A 19,030-nucleotide genomic window follows, 5' to 3' on the forward strand; every position below is an offset into this window, starting at 1 on the left:
CTTTCATTTTTACTATTCCTGCGTGGTTCTCATGGAGTTCGTTGAGCACAGCCTTCTGTAGTTTACTCGGCACTACGATTCTGTATCCCCACATGACGCAGTCTTGTTCGATCGCCAGCTCATCTCTTCTTGTTTCGTACGGGAGCCAGTCCCTCGTCAGCGTTTTTCTGCCTGGCCAGCCGAGTTCTATGTATTTCCTGACCTCCATTAGCACTTTGTCGGCCTTGCTTTCGCGCGCTATTGCCCTGTCGTCTAAACAGACCTGCGATTCTTCCGTGATATAGTTTAGGTAGGTTTTTTCGGGTTTCGTGCGTTCGTTATCGTTCGGGGTCGGTAAGTCGCGATAGTCCGTCCGCGCTATTTTTTGCCGATTTTACGTACATAATTTGGTATCGGAACGCGCTCAAGAAATTTGCGTACCGTTGTAATCGTCGTGTCGCCATTATTGGGATTCCTTTTTTCGGTCCGAAGATTCTCACTAGTGGCTGGTGGTCTGTTTTCAGGATAAAATGTCTTCCATACAAGTAGTCATAATATTTGGTTACTCCGAATACTATCGCTCGCGCTTCCTTGTCTATCGCTGCGTATTTTCGATCACTTGCTGTTAATGTTTTCGGCGCGTAGGCGATTGGCCGCTCCCCTTCTTCTGTCATTTGTGAGAGAATTGCTGAGATTCCGTAATCCGACGCGTCGCACGTTAGTATTAATTGTTTTTCTGGGTCGTAGTTCATGAGAACTTCCGCTGATTTGAGGGTTTTTTTTGCGTTTTCAAATGCTCTTTGACATTGTTTTGACCATTCGAATTTTTCCTTTTTTAACAATTCGTACAGGGGATGCAGTTGTTCCGCTCTATTTTTCATGAATTTTATGTAGTAATTTATCATCCCTAGGAACGCTTGCAATTATTTTACATTTTTTGGTGCCGGGATTTTGCTTATCGCTTCTACTCTTTCCGGTAATGTGTGGATGCCGTTTTTGTCTATGCCTAGTCCTAAATATTTAATTTTCGTCGCTAGTAATTCGCATTTCGATTTTTTTAGTTTCAAGCCGCATTCTTCCAATTTATCTAATACCACCGCTGTGTTATTCAGGTTTTCTTGTATTGTTTTGCCTTTGATTATTATGTCGTCTAAAAATACATTTCCGTTTGGCATACCCGCGAGTATCTGTTCCATTTGCCTCTGAAAAAACCCGGTGCTGACGCTACTCCGTACGGCAGCTTGTTTGGTTGGTATAGGCCTTTATGTGTACTCAGTGTTAAATATTGTTTTGCTTCTGCGCTTACAGGCACTTGTGCGTATGCCTCTTTTAGGTCTATTTTTGTGAAGTATACGGCATCGTGTAAATTCGCTATTAAGTGCTGGATTCTCGGTAACGGGTGTCTGTCTATCAGGATCGTTTTATATACCGTCAGTTTGTAGTCACCGCAGAGTCCCGTCCTTTTTTAAAATCGGTACGATTGGTGTGCCCCATTCCCCTACTTCTACCGGTGACCATGCTCCTTCTCTTACCAGTCTGTCTATTTCTTCGCTTACTTTATTTTTCATCGCGAACGGCAATGTTCTCGGTTTACAATATTTTGGGACTGTGTTCGTTTGCATGTGGATTACGAACTCAGCCTTGTTATATGTGCCTAGCCCCGCGGAGAATAAGTGTTGATATTTTTCGAGGAATCTTACCTTAATCCGCTCTATGCTTTCGTTTTTTTTTTTGTGTCGATTGGTCGCGTCGCTTGACGTTCGTCCGTCCTTTTGTTCTGGCTTATGCCGAGTGGCCAAAGCTGTAGCTTGTGTAGCCATTCCCTGCCAATGAGAGGCTTTCCGTGTTTGCCTACTATGTATATTAGACTGGGCCAAAAAAATTGACTATTTTTTTTTTTGAAAAATATATTGAGAATATCATTCAGTATGGCAAAAAAAAATTTCATGAAATTTTAAGCCCTTAATATTAACTTTAAGAGGTCTATCATCGCTATTTTTGATTTTTAGTATCAATTTGATGTTTTACGTCAGAACTGTCGAAATATTGAAGTGAAAAAATTTATGTTCACTCATCCCTTTATAAAATTAAATTCCCTACAAAAAAGGTCTGATTATAGATTTTTATCAGACAAGCCGTTTCCGAGTAATTAAGCTTAATAAATTGATATAATTTCTCGATTAATTCTCGATTAATTCTCGATTGATTCTCGAGAAATTATATCAATTTATTAAGCTTAATTACTCGGAAACGGCTTGTCTGATAAAAATCTATAATCAGACCTTTTTTGTAGGGAATTTAATTTTATAAAGGGATGAGTGAACATAAATTTTTTCACTTCAATATTTCGACAGTTCTGACGTAAAACATCAAATTGATACTAAAAATCAAAAATAGCGATGATAGACCTCTTAAAGTTAATATTAAGGGCTTAAAATTTCATGAAATTTTTTTTTGCCATACTGAATGATATTCTCAATATATTTTTCAAAAAAAAAAATAGTCAATTTTTTTGGCCCAATCTAATATACATAGTAGGCAAACACGGAAAGCCTCTCATTGGCAGGGTATGGCTACACAAGCTACAACTTTGGCCACTCGGCATAAGCCAGAACAAAAGGACGGACGAACGTCAAGCGACGCGACCAATCGACACAAAAAAAAAACGAAAGCATAGAGCGGATTAAGGTAAGATTCCTCGAAAAATATCAACACTTATTCTCCGCGGGGCTAGGCACATATAACAAGGCTGAGTTCGTAATCCACATGCAAACGAACACAGTCCCAAAATATTGTAAACCGAGAACATTGCCGTTCGCGATGAAAAATAAAGTAAGCGAAGAAATAGACAGACTGGTAAGAGAAGGAGCATGGTCACCGGTAGAAGTAGGGGAATGGGGCACACCAATCGTACCGATTTTAAAAAAGGACGGGACTCTGCGGTGACTACAAACTGACGGTATATAAAACGATCCTGATAGACAGACACCCGTTACCGAGAATCCAGCACTTAATAGCGAATTTACACGATGCCGTATACTTCACAAAAATAGACCTAAAAGAGGCATACGCACAAGTGCCTGTAAGCGCAGAAGCAAAACAATATTTAACACTGAGTACACATAAAGGCCTATACCAACCAAACAAGCTGCCGTACGGAGTAGCGTCAGCACCGGGTTTTTTCAGAGGCAAATGGAACAGATACTCGCGGGTATGCCAAACGGAAATGTATTTTTAGACGACATAATAATCAAAGGCAAAACAATACAAGAAAACCTGAATAACACAGCGGTGGTATTAGATAAATTGGAAGAATGCGGCTTGAAACTAAAAAAATCGAAATGCGAATTACTAGCGACGAAAATTAAATATTTAGGACTAGGCATAGACAAAAACGGCATCCACACATTACCGGAAAGAGTAGAAGCGATAAGCAAAATCCCGGCACCAAAAAATGTAAAATAATTGCAAGCGTTCCTAGGGATGATAAATTACTACATAAAATTCATGAAAAATAGAGCGGAACAACTGCATCCCCTGTACGAATTGTTAAAAAAGGAAAAATTCGAATGGTCAAAACAATGTCAAAGAGCATTTGAAAACGCAAAAAAAACCCTCAAATCAGCGGAAGTTCTCATGAACTACGACCCAGAAAAACAATTAATACTAACGTGCGACGCGTCGGATTACGGAATCTCAGCAATTCTCTCACAAATGACAGAAGAAGGGGAGCGGCCAATCGCCTACGCGCCGAAAACATTAACAGCAAGTGATCGAAAATACGCAGCGATAGACAAGGAAGCGCGAGCGATAGTATTCGGAGTAACCAAATATTATGACTACTTGTATGGAAGACATTTTATCCTGAAAACAGACCACCAGCCACTAGTGAGAATCTTCGGACCGAAAAAAGGAATCCCAATAATGGCGACACGACGATTACAACGGTACGCAAATTTCTTGAGCGCGTTCCGATACCAAATTATGTACGTAAAATCGGCAAAAAATAGCGCGGACGGACTATCGCGACTTACCGACCCCGAACGATAACGAACGCACGAAACCCGAAAAAACCTACCTAAACTATATCACGGAAGAATCGCAGGTCTGTTTAGACGACAGGGCAATAGCGCGCGAAAGCAAGGCCGACAAAGTGCTAATGGAGGTCAGGAAATACATAGAACTCGGCTGGCCAGGCAGAAAAACGCTGACGAGGGACTGGCTCCCGTACGAAACAAGAAGAGATGAGCTGGCGATCGAACAAGACTGCGTCATGTGGGGATACAGAATCGTAGTGCCGAGTAAACTACAGAAGGCTGTGCTCAACGAACTCCATGAGAACCACGCAGGAATAGTAAAAATGAAAGCGATAGCAAGATCGTTCGGCTGGTGGCCACAAATAGATAAACAAATCGAAGAGCTCGCGAGAAACTGTCGCGACTGCGCCGAAGTACGGGACAACCCACCAGCGGCGAAACTGCACCCGTGGAGTTGGCCGGAAAAACCGTGGGAAAGGGTGCACACGGACTTCTTGGGACCGTACAAAGGACACAACTTCCTACTAATAGTAGACGCGAGGACGAAATGGCCCGAGATCTTCGTCATGAAAAGCACCACGGCGCAACAAACAATAAAAGTCTTCCAACAAACATTCGCTAGGCACGGGCTCCCACGGCAAATCGTCAGTGACAACGGACCACAATTCACGAGCGACGAGTTCACGAGGTTCGTGAGCAGTGCGCGAATCAAGCACATACGATCGGCAGTAAAACACCCCGCGTCAAACGGGGCAGCGGAGAATCTGGTGAGGTCATTCAAGAGAAAACTGAAGATCATGCTAAAAAATGGGAAAACAGCACAGGAAGCCGTCGACGCATTCTTATTCGAATACCGATCGACTCAACATTGCACGACAGGAGAAACGTCGGCCAAATTAATGCTCGGCAGACAAATACGAACGAAATTCGACTTAATGCAACCCGACATAAAGAAACATCAGGAGCAAGCGGTGCACAGACAGGAACGGAACGCAAGAGGGGGAAGGACGACACAATTTTCGAGAGGGGAAAGGGTGTGGGCGAAAAACGTCAGCCGAAACGAGCCACCGTGGACGGAAGCCACGACCGAGCAACGATTAGGACCAGTGACGTATACGGTAAAACTGGACTCAGGCGGCATAGTCAAACGCCACGTGGATCAGCTGGTGAGGGGAGGGGCCCCGAGGAGATCATCAAAACCCGAGGCAGCAAATGGGCAAGACGCTTGTCAACCAGCACGACGATCACCGCGATTGAACAGACAACAAGCGTAACGCGTACAACGAGGGGGAATCAGACAAGGGGCGCAAAGTTAAACGGAGAGGAGTGTAGTGTACATGAGGACGCGGTGTGAGTATGAGAGAGTGCGTGGTGTATGTATAAATGCGTGTGTGTGTTTGTGTGTGTGTGGGTGTGTGTTTGTGTGTGTGTGGGTGTGTGTGTGTGTGTGTGGTGAGAAGCTTGTAAGGTGAGAAGAACTAATCAGTCAAAATAAAGCCGCTAAGCGATTAACGTCTCTCGTTCTCTCTGACCTACCCGACACCACAATTACCATTTTGCACAATGTTACCGGTGGTACGAATAAAGAAATTCTGAATTATGATACTCCTGCTACAGTTTCATGCCGCCACTGAACCACAATTGGATGGGTTCTGAAGTACTCCAGAAACAGGTATGGATACCAATTTTCGTAGAGACGGCAGATATTGTGATGATTTTCTACCGCCATTTTGAATTCGTCGCTTCGAATTTCGAATTTTCGTGGTCAGATCCATGATCAGCGACCTCGGAAACAGCTTCCACCCACTTTCAGTGAAAATCGATAGATTTTTCGTTATTGACGTCGGCCATGTTGGATCCGGAATTCCGGACTTTTCAAATTTTGCCTTCAGATTTGAAAAGAGCAACGTCAGAAACCCCTAGAAATCAAGTTTTCCTGCAATCTGTACATTAGGCCCGAATACGCAATATATTAGGAATTGTCAAAAATAGCATTTCAGGCGGGTAGTTCACCCTCTTAAAATTGATTTCAGCCGATATAAAAAAATACGTGTCTTTTTTTTCAGCGTACTTAACATTCCTACCAAGTTTTATTGAAATCGGAAGCGGACACCTCGCGGGTGTTTTTTGTAAGCCCTTAACGACTAGCCGAAAACGCCTGCATTTGTATGATATCTTGACGGAGTAATATCCCGAATTGACCAAGCATACAGACAAGAGACAGGGTCTCACATCACTTCCTGACGTCAATCAGAGCTTCTTTTATCTCAGAAAAATTATTACTTTGACAGATTTGTTACAGATTTTTAGGCACCATCCGTACCGGGGAATGACAAGGAGATGCAAAATATTCAGAGATCTTGCTCGAGGAGTTCATCAACCTGTGATTCGAATTCATCTTTCTGAATCGTAGGAAAACAGTACTGTTCGGTTGAAATGGATGTATTTCCTGTCATGGAGATAGTGTGATGAGTCGAATTGGCGTGGCCTAATTTATTACTTGGGACATGGAAGAGATTATAGATTTTTGTCAGACAAGCCGTTTCCGAGTAATTAAGCTTAATAAATTGATATAAGTTCTCGATTAATTCTCGAATAATTCTCGATTGATTCTCGAGAAATTATATCAATTTATTAAGCTTAATTACTCGGAAACGGCTTGTCTGATAAAAATCTATAATCAGACCTTTTTTTTAGGGAATTTAATTTTATAAAGGGATAAGTGAACATAAATTTTTTCACTTCAATATTTCGACAGTTATGACGTAAAACATCAAATTATTACTAAAAATCAAAAATAGCGATGATAGACCTCTTAAAGTTAATATTAAGGGCTTAAAATTTCATGAAATTTTTTTTTCGCCATACTGAATGATATTCTCAATATATTTAAAAAAAAAAAAAATAGTCAATTTTTTTGGCCCAGTCTAATGTATATATCACCTACTGACGTCACCCGGCCGTATTTGAATTTCACGTTCTTAATTACTCCTACCGCGTTTCGTTTTTCCCCGCTGAAATAAATTAATCTGATATTTGCCGGTTCAATTTTTTTATTTGGGAATAATGTACTACAGTCTCGTTCATTAATTAGCGAAACTTCGGAACCTCCATCGATCTCCATTTTGACTGGCTTGCCTCCGATTTCAACTCCTAAAAATTGTGGTTCGATTTTTAAAGAGTTACACGTTTTGAGCTTGTTTCTACTGTAACAGTTGAATTTAGCCGCCAAGGCAGAGACTACGGAACTCAGTGATAGGTAGGTCCGTAGGGAGGGGGGCTTTCACCTAAGCGGTGATACGACGTGTGAGAGAATCGATCGAGAAGTGTAAGAGAGACGACGGGTTAGAATCGATCGAGAGTATAAGCGGGAAACGACGGATGAGGGTTGATCGTCATGAGAGTGCGCTCTAAAGAAAGAATCATAACGAACGAAGAAAGACAACCGACGAAAATGAAGTAAACGCATACGGATTCCTGATCAAGAAAGAACCCCCGATATATGACGGACGAGGGGATTCAATTCGGCCGGGCACGGAATTAGTGAGCGCAACCGAAGAAATGGGACTGGGATCTGAAGAATATCCTCAATGACGCTTCTGATAAGTTTTTATATATATTCTGACCTGTACGATTTTATTTGTAATCTTATGAGTATGCCTTTTATGGAATCGTTGTCGTCCTAGATGTCCGCCGTCCCCATTTTATTTATACAGTTTATTTATTATTTTCGTTGATATTTATACGCTTCTTTTATTCGGTTCTAATTTGGAGATACATGTCATTAGGTCATACCAAACGTCCGAAATTTCGTTTTAAATAAAAACAATAAAAAACAATAAAAGAAAATTGATAACGGCAGATTTTCGTTAATTGCGAGGGGCTCCGCAATTGGAGTTAATCCTAGTCTAAACAAACCGCGAACACGAAAAGACCGTTACACCACCTGTTTTAAATGTGATATTTTCGTACCAGTCATTTCCGGATTCGGAGTCTTCTTCGCTTGATTCCTTGTCTGTAGGCTGTATTTTCTTTACCGCCTTGCTTGTCCGTCGTGGTTTCGCTCTGCATATCGCCCGTAGGTGTCCTTGTCGCCCACATTCGTCGCAATTCTTCGAGCGATGCCAGCAGTCTTTTTTTTTGATGCCCTTCTTTCCCGCAGCACGCGCACGTGCTTTCTGCTCTTCTCGGGCTCCCGGCGCGTCCTTCGTTTTTTGCGCGTTGGTTTCTCCCTTGCTGTCCCGTATTCTTCTGTTCGTCTCGTTTGCTTTTATATCCCGTTCGGACTCGATATACTTCTGTGTCTGTTTCGGCCATCTTTTTTTCGTGGTGTTCTCTCGTTTCCAGTTCTTCAGCCGCTTTTGTCGCCTCTTCGATGGCCACCGCTGTTTTTACTGCCATGTCTAGCGTGAGGTTTTCTACTTTGAACAGCGCGATCTTGGTTGCTTTAATTTGGGATTCCACTCAGCATTTGATCTCGCACCCCAATAAACAATGCCAGTATATAAAGCGTATGAAATTCGTCAAAAAAGAACGTTTTATTCTGTAGAATAAACGTGCAGCACCTACGTATTTTATTGCGAAGAATGTCCGCCGTGATTTCGGTTTATTAAACGTTTTTGGTGGACGTCTTACGATAGTTGTTCATATGCAAATTTTATACGTTTGAAACCAAACATTTATAAATCGTATCTCAATTTGTTGATAAAACGTATCGAAAATCCGTTATTTTAATATTTATGGTAATCGTCTAATATTTGGATATTGATGACTACTAAGAGACGTTTCGCAAGTACGTTTTAAAACTCAAATTATGAAGGAAATTTTTTCTATTAAAATGTGTTGACAATGTCCGTTTAACTAACGTGACAAAATGTTTTCTGTTAATGACGCTTTAATCTTTCATTATTTATGTCTAAACGAATATTATACAGTGTTAAAAAACGTTTTTAATTGGACCTCTAGACTTGAATACATAACGTATCTTGGATGTGTAATTGAAAGCGTATATAGTACACTGCTATAGAGGAAGATCATTTCACGTTAGCTAGAAACAAGTCTGGGTTGAGTTAGAAAGCGTACGAATTTAGTTTATATATGTGAATCGATTTTATTATATCTTTGTTAGAACGTTACACAAATATCTTATATCTATAAATACTCATTTATCAAAAAAAAAGGTACATCTTGTAGCTCATAGACACAGCTCAACCTACACTATACTTTCGTCTTCACGGTAGTTACAACTAACAGAAAACGCTAAGAATATTACACTTATATCAGAAATATTTATATGCCTGTATGATTTGTACTTTTATATGACTGTTTTTAAAATTAGTTGACGTTTACCACAGTTTCTTAGCCCTTCTTTCGTACATAGGTATGCCGTGATCGAGCTAGTTTTAACCAGTCTTTCACGGCACACGAAACACTGGTTTCGGTTGCATCACCAATTTCCTTCTTGCCAAGAAAGGTTTGTTTCACAGCCTCTGAGAAAAAATACATCAAAAGGAAGGTACAATATCACGATATTGATAACTGATAAGGAATAATTTCAATGTAAATTGTGATGAATCTCGAATATATTGGGAAAAAAGTTAACAGTTTGCATAATTTGAATAATAATGTGTGAATAATATTGTTTTCACACGATAAATCCAAGTAATAACTGTTTCTCGAAAATTTCATGAATTATTCATTACCGTAAACAGTTTCCATTGTCAATGTCTTTTGAAATGAGACTTTGTCCCTCCCTGCCCAATTGAATTGCATCGCTAATTCGTTTGTGAGTAGTGACCTCATTATAGCCAACACACATTGGCGACCGCTTGTCCCTCCAATAGAAGCCAGTTTCCCGGTCTGCAACAAAATACTAAAATGAATGAATGTCGAATTGAATTCAAAATATTCTTACTGTTATCAACATCGATAACAATTTTGACTAGTTGGAGATTGTCGATTCCTAATATTTTTTCAGCATTTTTTAACGTTAACCCTCTCGATCAGACCGAGACCGATTTCATGTTGAATGAAAATCTCTCACCATATTGATATTTCGATGGGTGAAAGCAGTTTACCTCAGGGTTTAGGAGTATCTATAAGGCCATCTGACCTTGCTTAATGGAACTATGCAGTTAGAACCCTGACCTTGCGACCGATACAGTTTTATGAAGCCTCAAAGTGCGTGTTGCGTAGAAGCAACATACGGTCCGAGAGGGTTAAAACGTTACGAACCGCAATTCTGTATGCCTGTAGTAATTTTCATTATTCCTTTGCAGTCAACACATACCGAGCGTATTCTTCAATGAGAGACAACCCCCTCCCTAGTGCTAAGCCAACTCAGGCACATGACGCGTACGTGAAGTTCGGTCGAGTGGAGACTAACATGGCCACTGGCATTCTATCCCCTCCCGGCCGAGCCTCATGTGCCTGTGTTGGTTTGCGCTAGGGAGGGGGTTGGCCCTCATTGAAGAATACGCTCGGTATTAGTACCTATCCGTATGTCATGACATACATATTTTGAATATGATTGCAAGGTCTACTCACTAAATAAGTTCGATGCTCTTCGGATTTCAGGATATTTTCGAGGTTGGAGAAGTCTTCCATGGAGTTAAGAGGAAGTTTTGGGAATTCGGCTGGTTTCTTTGTTACGTCGATGCTGACTTCCTTCTGTTTTGAGAAGATTTTACGTAGTAGCAGATGGTTTTGTTCAGTGTAGGATTTAATGTGTTCTAAATACTGCAGAGTTTTTTCTTCAAAGGTATTCTGTTCGCGTGATGTGGTCGGGGTTGAAGGTTCAAGTTGTGAAAAGGATCTTGATAAGTCATATTGCGTGGTAGACCTGATGATCCTACTAGAAATGTTTCTATTTGATGTTTCATATCCAGACAACTGATTCGGTGACTCATGGGAATTATCATTATACTGGTGCTGTACGATCTTGTGGGCCAAGTTTTTCTTTGGTGTCTGATTTTTGGTAGATCCTTTGGCTGAGTTAATGTAGCGAGTATTCTTATTACGGTTAGAAGTCGATTCATCGACTTCGGACGGTGGCAAATTCTCGTCAGCTGAAGAGGTGTAACCTAAACTACTTGAACTTTCACGAGAACGCTTCGTTTTTTTTTTTTTGTTACTAACGTGTCGATTTTTAGCCTTCTTCTTGTCGGTTTTGTGTTTACGTTTTTTCTTTTGCGGCTCAGGTTCGACATCATCACTGTTCGTAGCTTCATTCTCGTCCACGTCATTGGTAATATCTTGCTGAGGTATTACAGTGGATTTTTTAGCGATGTTGCGAATTATTCCGGATTCATCGGACGTGCCCAGCTCCAGTAGGCGCGCCATCGTTGCTTCGGTGTCGTGGTAGTCATCTGTTAGTTAATCAAGGAATATCAATCAATACCGAATGCTCATTGATTAGCAAAATTAATCACAAATGTACAATATGATCAAAATATATCGTCGTAACTCTTATCCAAGTGAAAATTAATATGATTGAAACATTCAATCCGTATACAATTGTAAAAAAAAGTTCTACGTTCCAATAATCACCTCCGGTATGCAGTACTTTGTGAATGGCAAACTTTGGCCATGTTTTTTCATAGGCAGCCTTTGATTTTACAAGTTTTGTAAAATGATCTTCAGTTTTTGTCCGTGGCCAGTAACATTGGGTGTTGTTTTCGACCAGCCAAAGAACTGGTACCAATGCGCATTCTCTATCTTCGCCAACCAAGAATTCAATCACCGCATACATAGTTCTGCAGCACGACTGAGTAAAAACATCGTTAAATGTATCATATTCTCTAGTCTGGTGTATAAATTTATATTTGATCAAAATTCAAGCACTTTTATTCCACTCTGAGCAAAAAGTGCCAGTTTAAAAGTTTTTAATTAGGACATCAACATAGGAATATGCAAGGTAGTATATAAGTTAAAAGATGAATCGATCATGAAACATTATGAAGATTTTGGGAACGCATGTCTAACCAATACTTGAACGTCAATGTGACGTACAAAACTATAATAAATCAGCTCAAAAGTGATGTTATGAACATATGGTAGAGTTGGGTATATTGGACTACTAGGTAAATTAGACTCGGCATATACGGTATATGGTAATAGGTATACGATAATGTTATTTTTTGCTAAACATCTCAATTGAAGCAAACTTTTAATATAAAAGAGATAATGAACCTACGATTCTCGGGAATGTGTGCGAGGTAGACATAGACATACTATACATGTCTTGAACGAATCCCTCTTCCTCGTACACATTGCCGAGAATCGTAGGTTCATCATCTGTTTTTTGTCGAGAGCTCGTTTCGTTGAGATGTTTAACAAAAAATAAAAATTTTATTTCATTTCGTGTAGTATCGGAGTTACTGCGAAACCATCTTTAAATGGAAGACAGACGAATTTATGTAATATATCATCGACGCGATAAGATTTCGCTACGTTGAAACTTCTTACGAAAAAAATCCCTAGTTTGGAAGATTTAATAGGTTTCTGATAAAGGTCTCGCTTGTACTTGAACGGAGTACCTATAATTCTATATTCTCCGGCAATGAAAAGGATTGATTTGATCACTAATATTTCTGTCCCACAAGCTACTACATTATCCGGCCTTTTTATTGATATTTTGAATTTTTTCGTTTCCAGAGCCTGACATTCACGAGAATTTCCAATAAATTTGGGTTTAGGAATAAATTTTTCCTGACAATTAGTTTTACGAATAGAACTTAGTTCTTCAAGTCGATTACTCAGCTGCTGCAGCGGCAAGCGTTTCGATCGAATAAGTCGTTTCAAATGGCCCAAATGATTTTCATACACAAAGCAACTGTATTCTTCTAATGGGCCAAATCGTTCTACGTCGTCTATGACATGCAGCAGCGAATGTACATTATATACGACAAAGTTTTGTCCGTATATCTTAGCACCTTGAGTAACGAATTTTTCGATCATATCTTGCGCGATGTTTCGAAAACGCGAGAACAAGGCTGTATTCGATAGAATATACACGGCGGCAGACAATAATAAAAAATGTTTGTACTTTTTTCGATCTAGCACATCCCGCATTACAACAGGGCCGGAATATAACAAGAAAAATCTAAATTCTGTCGCTTTCCATCGATGCAAATCCAAAAATCCACGGGGCTTTCGAGGAAACTCTGCCGGAACATATCGCGCCAATAGTTTCATTATACGTTCAATTTCTAACAAAATATCCTTAGACAATTTGCAATCACGTGAACCCTCGACCCAGTATTTAAGGAGCAACCTCTTCAAAATTCCCAGGTAGATTAAATGCATGGGATCTAAAGGAAATTGGGAGACTAGTCCCACGTAAAGATCTAAAAGAGGCGAACGTCCTTTAACGTGACGATCGTTTTCACTAGGTGCAACAAAATCACTATCTTTTCGCTTCTGGAATTCGGTGTCACATGGATAACACAGTTTACGGTTGAGATGAACTGCGCGAATCTTACACCTCTCGCAAGCATCCTTACCCGAATGTCCTAAACACATTTTCAACATAGATCTCGCGGGCGCGTCACACGCGAATAAACCAACTCTGACAAAGTATTTGGTGCCATTAAACTCAAAACCATTGGTGCTTAAACGTGACGTTTCTTTAATTAAATCTCGTAAATATGAAGATAGTGGCATCGGTTTACCCGTACCATAATAAACACCAATTACAAATGGGCTATCATCGATCATTGAAATACTGCGTCCCAAAATTGGCCAAAATGATGTTCCGCTACTTTTATAAACGGGAATCCCATCAATATTAAAATCAACTCGCAACGTATGTTCAGGTGACAGTCCTTTTTTGAGACCTGACTCGAGTTTTTGTCTCAAGCATTTCTCCAAACCGAAATAACACATTTCTCCGTTGTCTAAATTTAACGTTTCAATACGTCGTGACGTGTGAAGTAGAGTCCTAGCACTTAAGGGTAAGATAGGATGTGCTGGTTTCAATAATGCTAGCAATTGATCGATCGCGTTATGTGTGATGTTATTTGAAGATGCCCAGTCGCGCAAATTTTCAACAAAGTTCGTTTCATCATCTAAATGCACTTCATCGCTGACGGAACTTGAATTATCTTCAGAACTGTACAACGTAGCTTTGATGCTATCTATGTCACTTTCGATGTCTTTGAAATCTTTATTATCGCGGTTCGAATTAGAGTTTTCTTCATTCTGTTCATTACTTTGATGGATATGATCAACATCATAATCGCTATCTATAGAGTGCACATATTCTCCGATACAAGACACATGTTCATGACTAGCATCTTTTAATTGTGATTTCGTAAGGTGCTCGAGTGCACAATTATTGCCTGCAATACTCAGTAATACTTTACGAGTATTTATAGCTGTTTTGCGACGCAAATGTCGTTTACTCAGAACTTTTAAATCATGAGGCATGTTATAAAACTAAATAATAATACACACCAGACAAGAAATGATGTACGCTTTAACGTGCTTGCCTTATTTGTCGTAAATATCCGCACACCACTCTGAAAACTAAAAGTTAAATGAACCTAATGAACGTAGTACGTGAGTCAATACAGAAGATTCATAGCAATAAAGCTTTTACACGAGTTAGCGCAACAATTTATATAAAATTTTATTGAAAATTAAGTAATTTGATCAAAAATGCTGTTTCGTGTATATTTTCTTGGATTTGGGCTAAATAAATATTAAAAAGGCATTTGTAGCCGAACAATTTTGTAAACACGAATAAAAAACGTGGTCAGCTACCCATCGAACGTATATAATACGCAGGTAATGAGTAGTTTCATTCTATTGGATTTGACTCTGACATTTACCGATAAACGCATAGTATACTCATGATTTACGTTCAGTAGTAGGAATCGTGATATATTTCAGGACTAGATAGTACTGTTACTAATATTATTATTCTATAGTACTTATAGTTCTATGTATCGCTATTTATTGTTACTACAAATTAAACAAGATCGTAGTTTAACGTTGAACCAATTCTGGGCCGATGTCCTGCTTATATTCTAATACTTTTCGAATAGTATATCATGACGCCTACTACTGAACGTAAATCATGAGTATACTATACGTTTATCGGTAAAGATCAAAGTCAAATCCAATGGAATAAAATTACTTGTTACGAATTTCCTGCGTATTATATACGTTTGATGGGTAGATGACCACTATTTTTACCAGTGTTTACAAAATTATTCAGGTGCAAATCCCTTTTTAATATTTATTCAGCCCAAATCCAAGAAAATATACACAAAACAGAATTTTGGATCAAAATACATAATTTTTAATAAACCTCTATATAAGTTGTTGCACTAACTGGTGAAAAAGCTTTATTGCTACGGATCTTCTCTATTGTCTCTATTGTCTAACATGACCGTCTTCTTCTGATGGATAATAATTGTTATTTTCAATTGAAGGGAAAAGAAAATAAAAAATATTGTCAAAATAATATTTCTGTGATTTCGATGGCACAGAAATATTTACGTGGCTGTATTACTATACTTTGTTACTTTGGAAGATGCTACGAGTTCATATGTATGTTATAGATATGTTGAAACGGTATCTAAAAAAATAATAAACACGAAACCGATTTCAAACAATACAGAGCAAAAGTTACTAATAACCGCATGATCACATGGGATGATTATTAACATGAAGTTTTCCTCAAATTCGACAAGAACTAATATAATTAACCTATAATATACGTATCATAGTAAACTTAACACATATAAATAACGTTTAAAAACAGTTCAAAAATATTCATGAACGTTATATAATAAACAATAAACTATTCCATATTTTTATGGTACATCGTTTGGTTTAGAGAAAAAGACGCAGAACATTACACATAGTTTCTTTTGAAGAAAGAAAAGAAAGGAAAGAAAAAAATACAGAAGAGACAGAATTTGAGTTGCAAAACACATTATTTTTTCAACCAAGAATGCTCGATGTATTAAGACAAAATACCACCATATTTGGAAAAATATGTAGTTGTACTTACCAGCGTTATTTAATGACGAATTTGCTTCTTCCGTCTAGGCCGCAGATTAACAATAGCTTCTCACCTTTTTTGCTACACGATCACCGATCGATCCGAGCACCTCCGCATTCGGTTGACGAATAACGCCATAACCAGCGCCTGAGGCCAGTTGCAAGGGTGGGGATGAATATAGGCTCCCAGACAAAGACAAAGATAGAGGAGACGCAAGAGCGACAGAGAGATCGTGCCCAAAAGGGAATCAACTTTGCCATATATGCCCGTGTTATTCCGAGCTGTCCTTGTCTTACCACTCGCTATACTTACACTTACTGTATGAATGCGCGGTCCATGGGATAAGTTCTGTCTCTACATATAATTATTGCGCTCTTACTCTAGCTTGCAGCGTTACCGACGCTGACGCACCAGAGCAGGAGAATAATATATCAGTAGTGACACAATGTATAACGCACAGAACTCCGATAAAATAGCGCGAAAAATAAACGTACAAACGACGTTAAAAATGCGACAGGATATGATGAACGCTTGTTTTAGCAAGTACTCATACAAGATATTGAAGTCTTGACGTAATTCGTGCCAAATAATGAGATTTAATATATTATAATATGATAACCAATATTGTGAAATAATTATAAAAATGTACAATAAATTATTATTCTTGGTACGAAATTATTCACGTTTCGGACACTTCTTTATTCTCTTCCTTTTATTGGTTATATCTATGTTCCATGCACCGGTAAATGAATACAAGATCAGTGTTCAGCTTTAGTTACCACATAATATTGGCATCAAAATAACGGGTAATTAAAGTCCATTTTTCGGAAACTAATTATAAGATAATCAACTGATTTGGCCACCGCTTGGCATCAGGCGGTTCCGCATACATGAATACTAAAAGTGCGTTCATAATCTGAATATTGTACTCAACGTTGAATTTTCCTCAATCGTGTTGAAGTAAAACAAGTATGAACCCATTTGATCAAATATACATATTATACAATTCAATGTATCTTGAAAATAGTCCGATATTGAATAAATTTCATAAACGGTTATTGAACGTAGATCACAAGTAGCAGTAAAACGTGAACAATAATCGTTGAAAAAATACGTTCATCAAACGATGAATATATTTCTGTGCAATAGTGGAAAACCGCAATAATTAAGCGCTTAATTGGGGTTGCTGGTAGTTGTATGATGAATGTACAATATATATATATATATATATATATATATATATATATATTAGGGTGTGTCGAAAATGAACTTTTTTTTTTCTTCGCTCCTACCACTCAAAACTTTAGGTTTTGACATTAAAGAGGTCCTCGTTCAAGGAGGGCGCTGTAGCTTGAAGTTTAGAAGTCGCTCAACGAGGATTTAGGTTTCCCATCTAATTAACACGTAAAAAATATTGTTTTTCGTTCAAAATGATGTCAGGCATCCAAAAAATTGGCGATTTCTGTGCTTCTTGGCTTATTTGAAAGCATGACTCATCCCCTAAACGATGATAGGTCGTTTTTCGACTTACCTTGTACCAATTTTTTTTACGCCACTTTTCGACCACAATAGTCACTTTTTCAAGTTTACAAAGTCTCCAATGTATCAATGAGTTCAAAATGAATTGCTACAAGTATTGATTCTTGATTCGAATATAAATAACCAATTCCAAAAATTAGTGAAACATACAAAATTTCTCAAAATAAACATGGTTTTTTGAATAAAATTGAAGATACGGAATTTACCAATTTTTAGAATTGGTTATTTATATTCGAATCAAGAATCAATACTTGTAGCAATTCATTTTGGACTCATTGATACCTTGGAGACTTTGTAAACTTGAAAAAGTGACTATTGTGGTCGAAAAGTGGCGTAAAAAAAAATTGGAACAAGGTAAGTCGAAAAACGACCTATCATCGTTTAGGGGATGAGTCATGCTTTCAAATAAGCCAAGAAATACAGACATCGCCAATTTTATGGTTGCCTGACATCATTTTGAACGAAAAACAATATTTTTTACGTGTTAATTAGATGGGAAACCTAAATCCTCGTTGAGCGACTTCTAAACTTCAAGCTACAGCGCCCTCCTTGAACGAGGACCTCTTTAATGTCAAAACCTAAAGTTTTGAGTGGTAGGAGCGAAGAAAAAAAAAAAGTTCATTTTCGACACACCCTAATATATATATATATAGATGTTGTAGACACCAAGATTGAAAATGAATTTCATAAACGTCTATCACGCGTAGATCAGAAATACCAATAAAACGTACATTATAATAGTCGAAGATATACGTTCATAAAACAATCAATATACTGCTGTGCAATGGTGAATAGGAAGTATGATAAACGTCTAATTAAAGTTGCTGGCAGTTGTGTCATGAATGAATATTATATGTTGTGATTACCAAAATCATAAACGAATTTCGTGAACGTTAATAGCTCGTAATTTGTAAATTCAAATGAAACGATTCTGATAAAACGTTGAAAGATGGAGTACCAACATCGTTAAACATATAAGTTTTAAACGATTTTCGTACGAATAATGAACAAATATACTATACGTTGCTTTTGCTATAATAATACGTATTTTAAACTTCTGTATAATGAAATACGCATAATAAACAGAGTAATCATACGAATAATATCCATCCGAAATATTACAGTATATGTGATACGGTTGAATTTTATACTTATACCATTATTAAACGACTTCGACGTTTCATATACGAAATTTATACTGGTGTGTGTTTATTGGGACGTTGTCTTCTTCCTCCGTAAATTTACATTCGTTAGCGAGCTTTCGTAACGCTGCGACGTATTGCGTGACCGACTCCTCTTCGTTTTGTTTTCTGTCCCTGAATTGCGCTCTTAACACTGTTTTATTCACCTTGGGTTTGATATAGTTCGCCACTTTCTGTATGATTTCGTCGAGCGCCACGTCTTTTGGTTTTGCCGGGGCACACACTTTCCGCACCACTTTGTATGTTCCCGCGTCTATTTT

At 38.4% G+C, this 19,030-nt stretch overlaps 2 protein-coding genes across 8 annotated transcripts in view; one reads left to right on the plus strand and one right to left on the minus strand.

The window, feature by feature from the left end:
* Positions 1-19,030, plus strand: part of LOC124309248 (regulating synaptic membrane exocytosis protein 1) — a 1,429,783-nt gene that overhangs the window by 1,095,248 nt on the left and 315,505 nt on the right. The window lies entirely within an intron of this gene.
* LOC124309249 (uncharacterized) lies at positions 8,855-16,665 on the minus strand. 6 transcript variants are annotated; one of them, XM_046772703.1, is made up of 6 exons: positions 16,039-16,665; positions 14,472-14,543; positions 11,565-11,781; positions 10,563-11,383; positions 9,719-9,888; positions 8,855-9,505 (listed from the first exon to the last, which is right to left on the minus strand). In XM_046772703.1, exons 3-6 carry the CDS (start codon positions 11,764-11,766, stop codon positions 9,463-9,465), a joined length of 1,236 nt encoding a protein of 411 aa, XP_046628659.1. In that variant the 5' UTR covers positions 11,767-11,781; positions 14,472-14,543; positions 16,039-16,665; the 3' UTR covers positions 8,855-9,462. The 6 variants fall into 6 exon arrangements, 5 of the variants coding, with proteins under 5 accessions (XP_046628659.1, XP_046628656.1, XP_046628657.1 ...); XM_046772700.1 differs by having other exon boundaries at positions 9,102-9,505; positions 9,719-9,875; positions 16,039-16,645; XM_046772701.1 differs by lacking the exon at positions 14,472-14,543 and having other exon boundaries at positions 9,102-9,505; positions 9,719-9,875; positions 16,039-16,645.

This window comes from Neodiprion virginianus, chromosome 7 (assembly GCF_021901495.1).
Source record: "Neodiprion virginianus isolate iyNeoVirg1 chromosome 7, iyNeoVirg1.1, whole genome shotgun sequence".
NCBI lineage: Eukaryota > Metazoa > Arthropoda > Insecta > Hymenoptera > Diprionidae > Neodiprion > Neodiprion virginianus.

Bases quoted from the DNA above. Each gene is read 5' to 3' on its own strand.
- LOC124309249 (XM_046772701.1), bottom strand. From the start codon at position 11,766: ATGTATGCGGTGATTGAATTCTTGGTTGGCGAAGATAGAGAATGCGCA. The intron at 11,384-11,564 runs GTGATTATTGGA...ATTAACTAACAG, and splicing joins CAAAGTACTGCATACCGGAG to ATGACTACCACGACACCGAA. The intron at 9,506-9,718 runs GTAATGAATAAT...ATTTTTTCTCAG, and splicing joins GACAATGGAAACTGTTTACG to AGGCTGTGAAACAAACCTTT.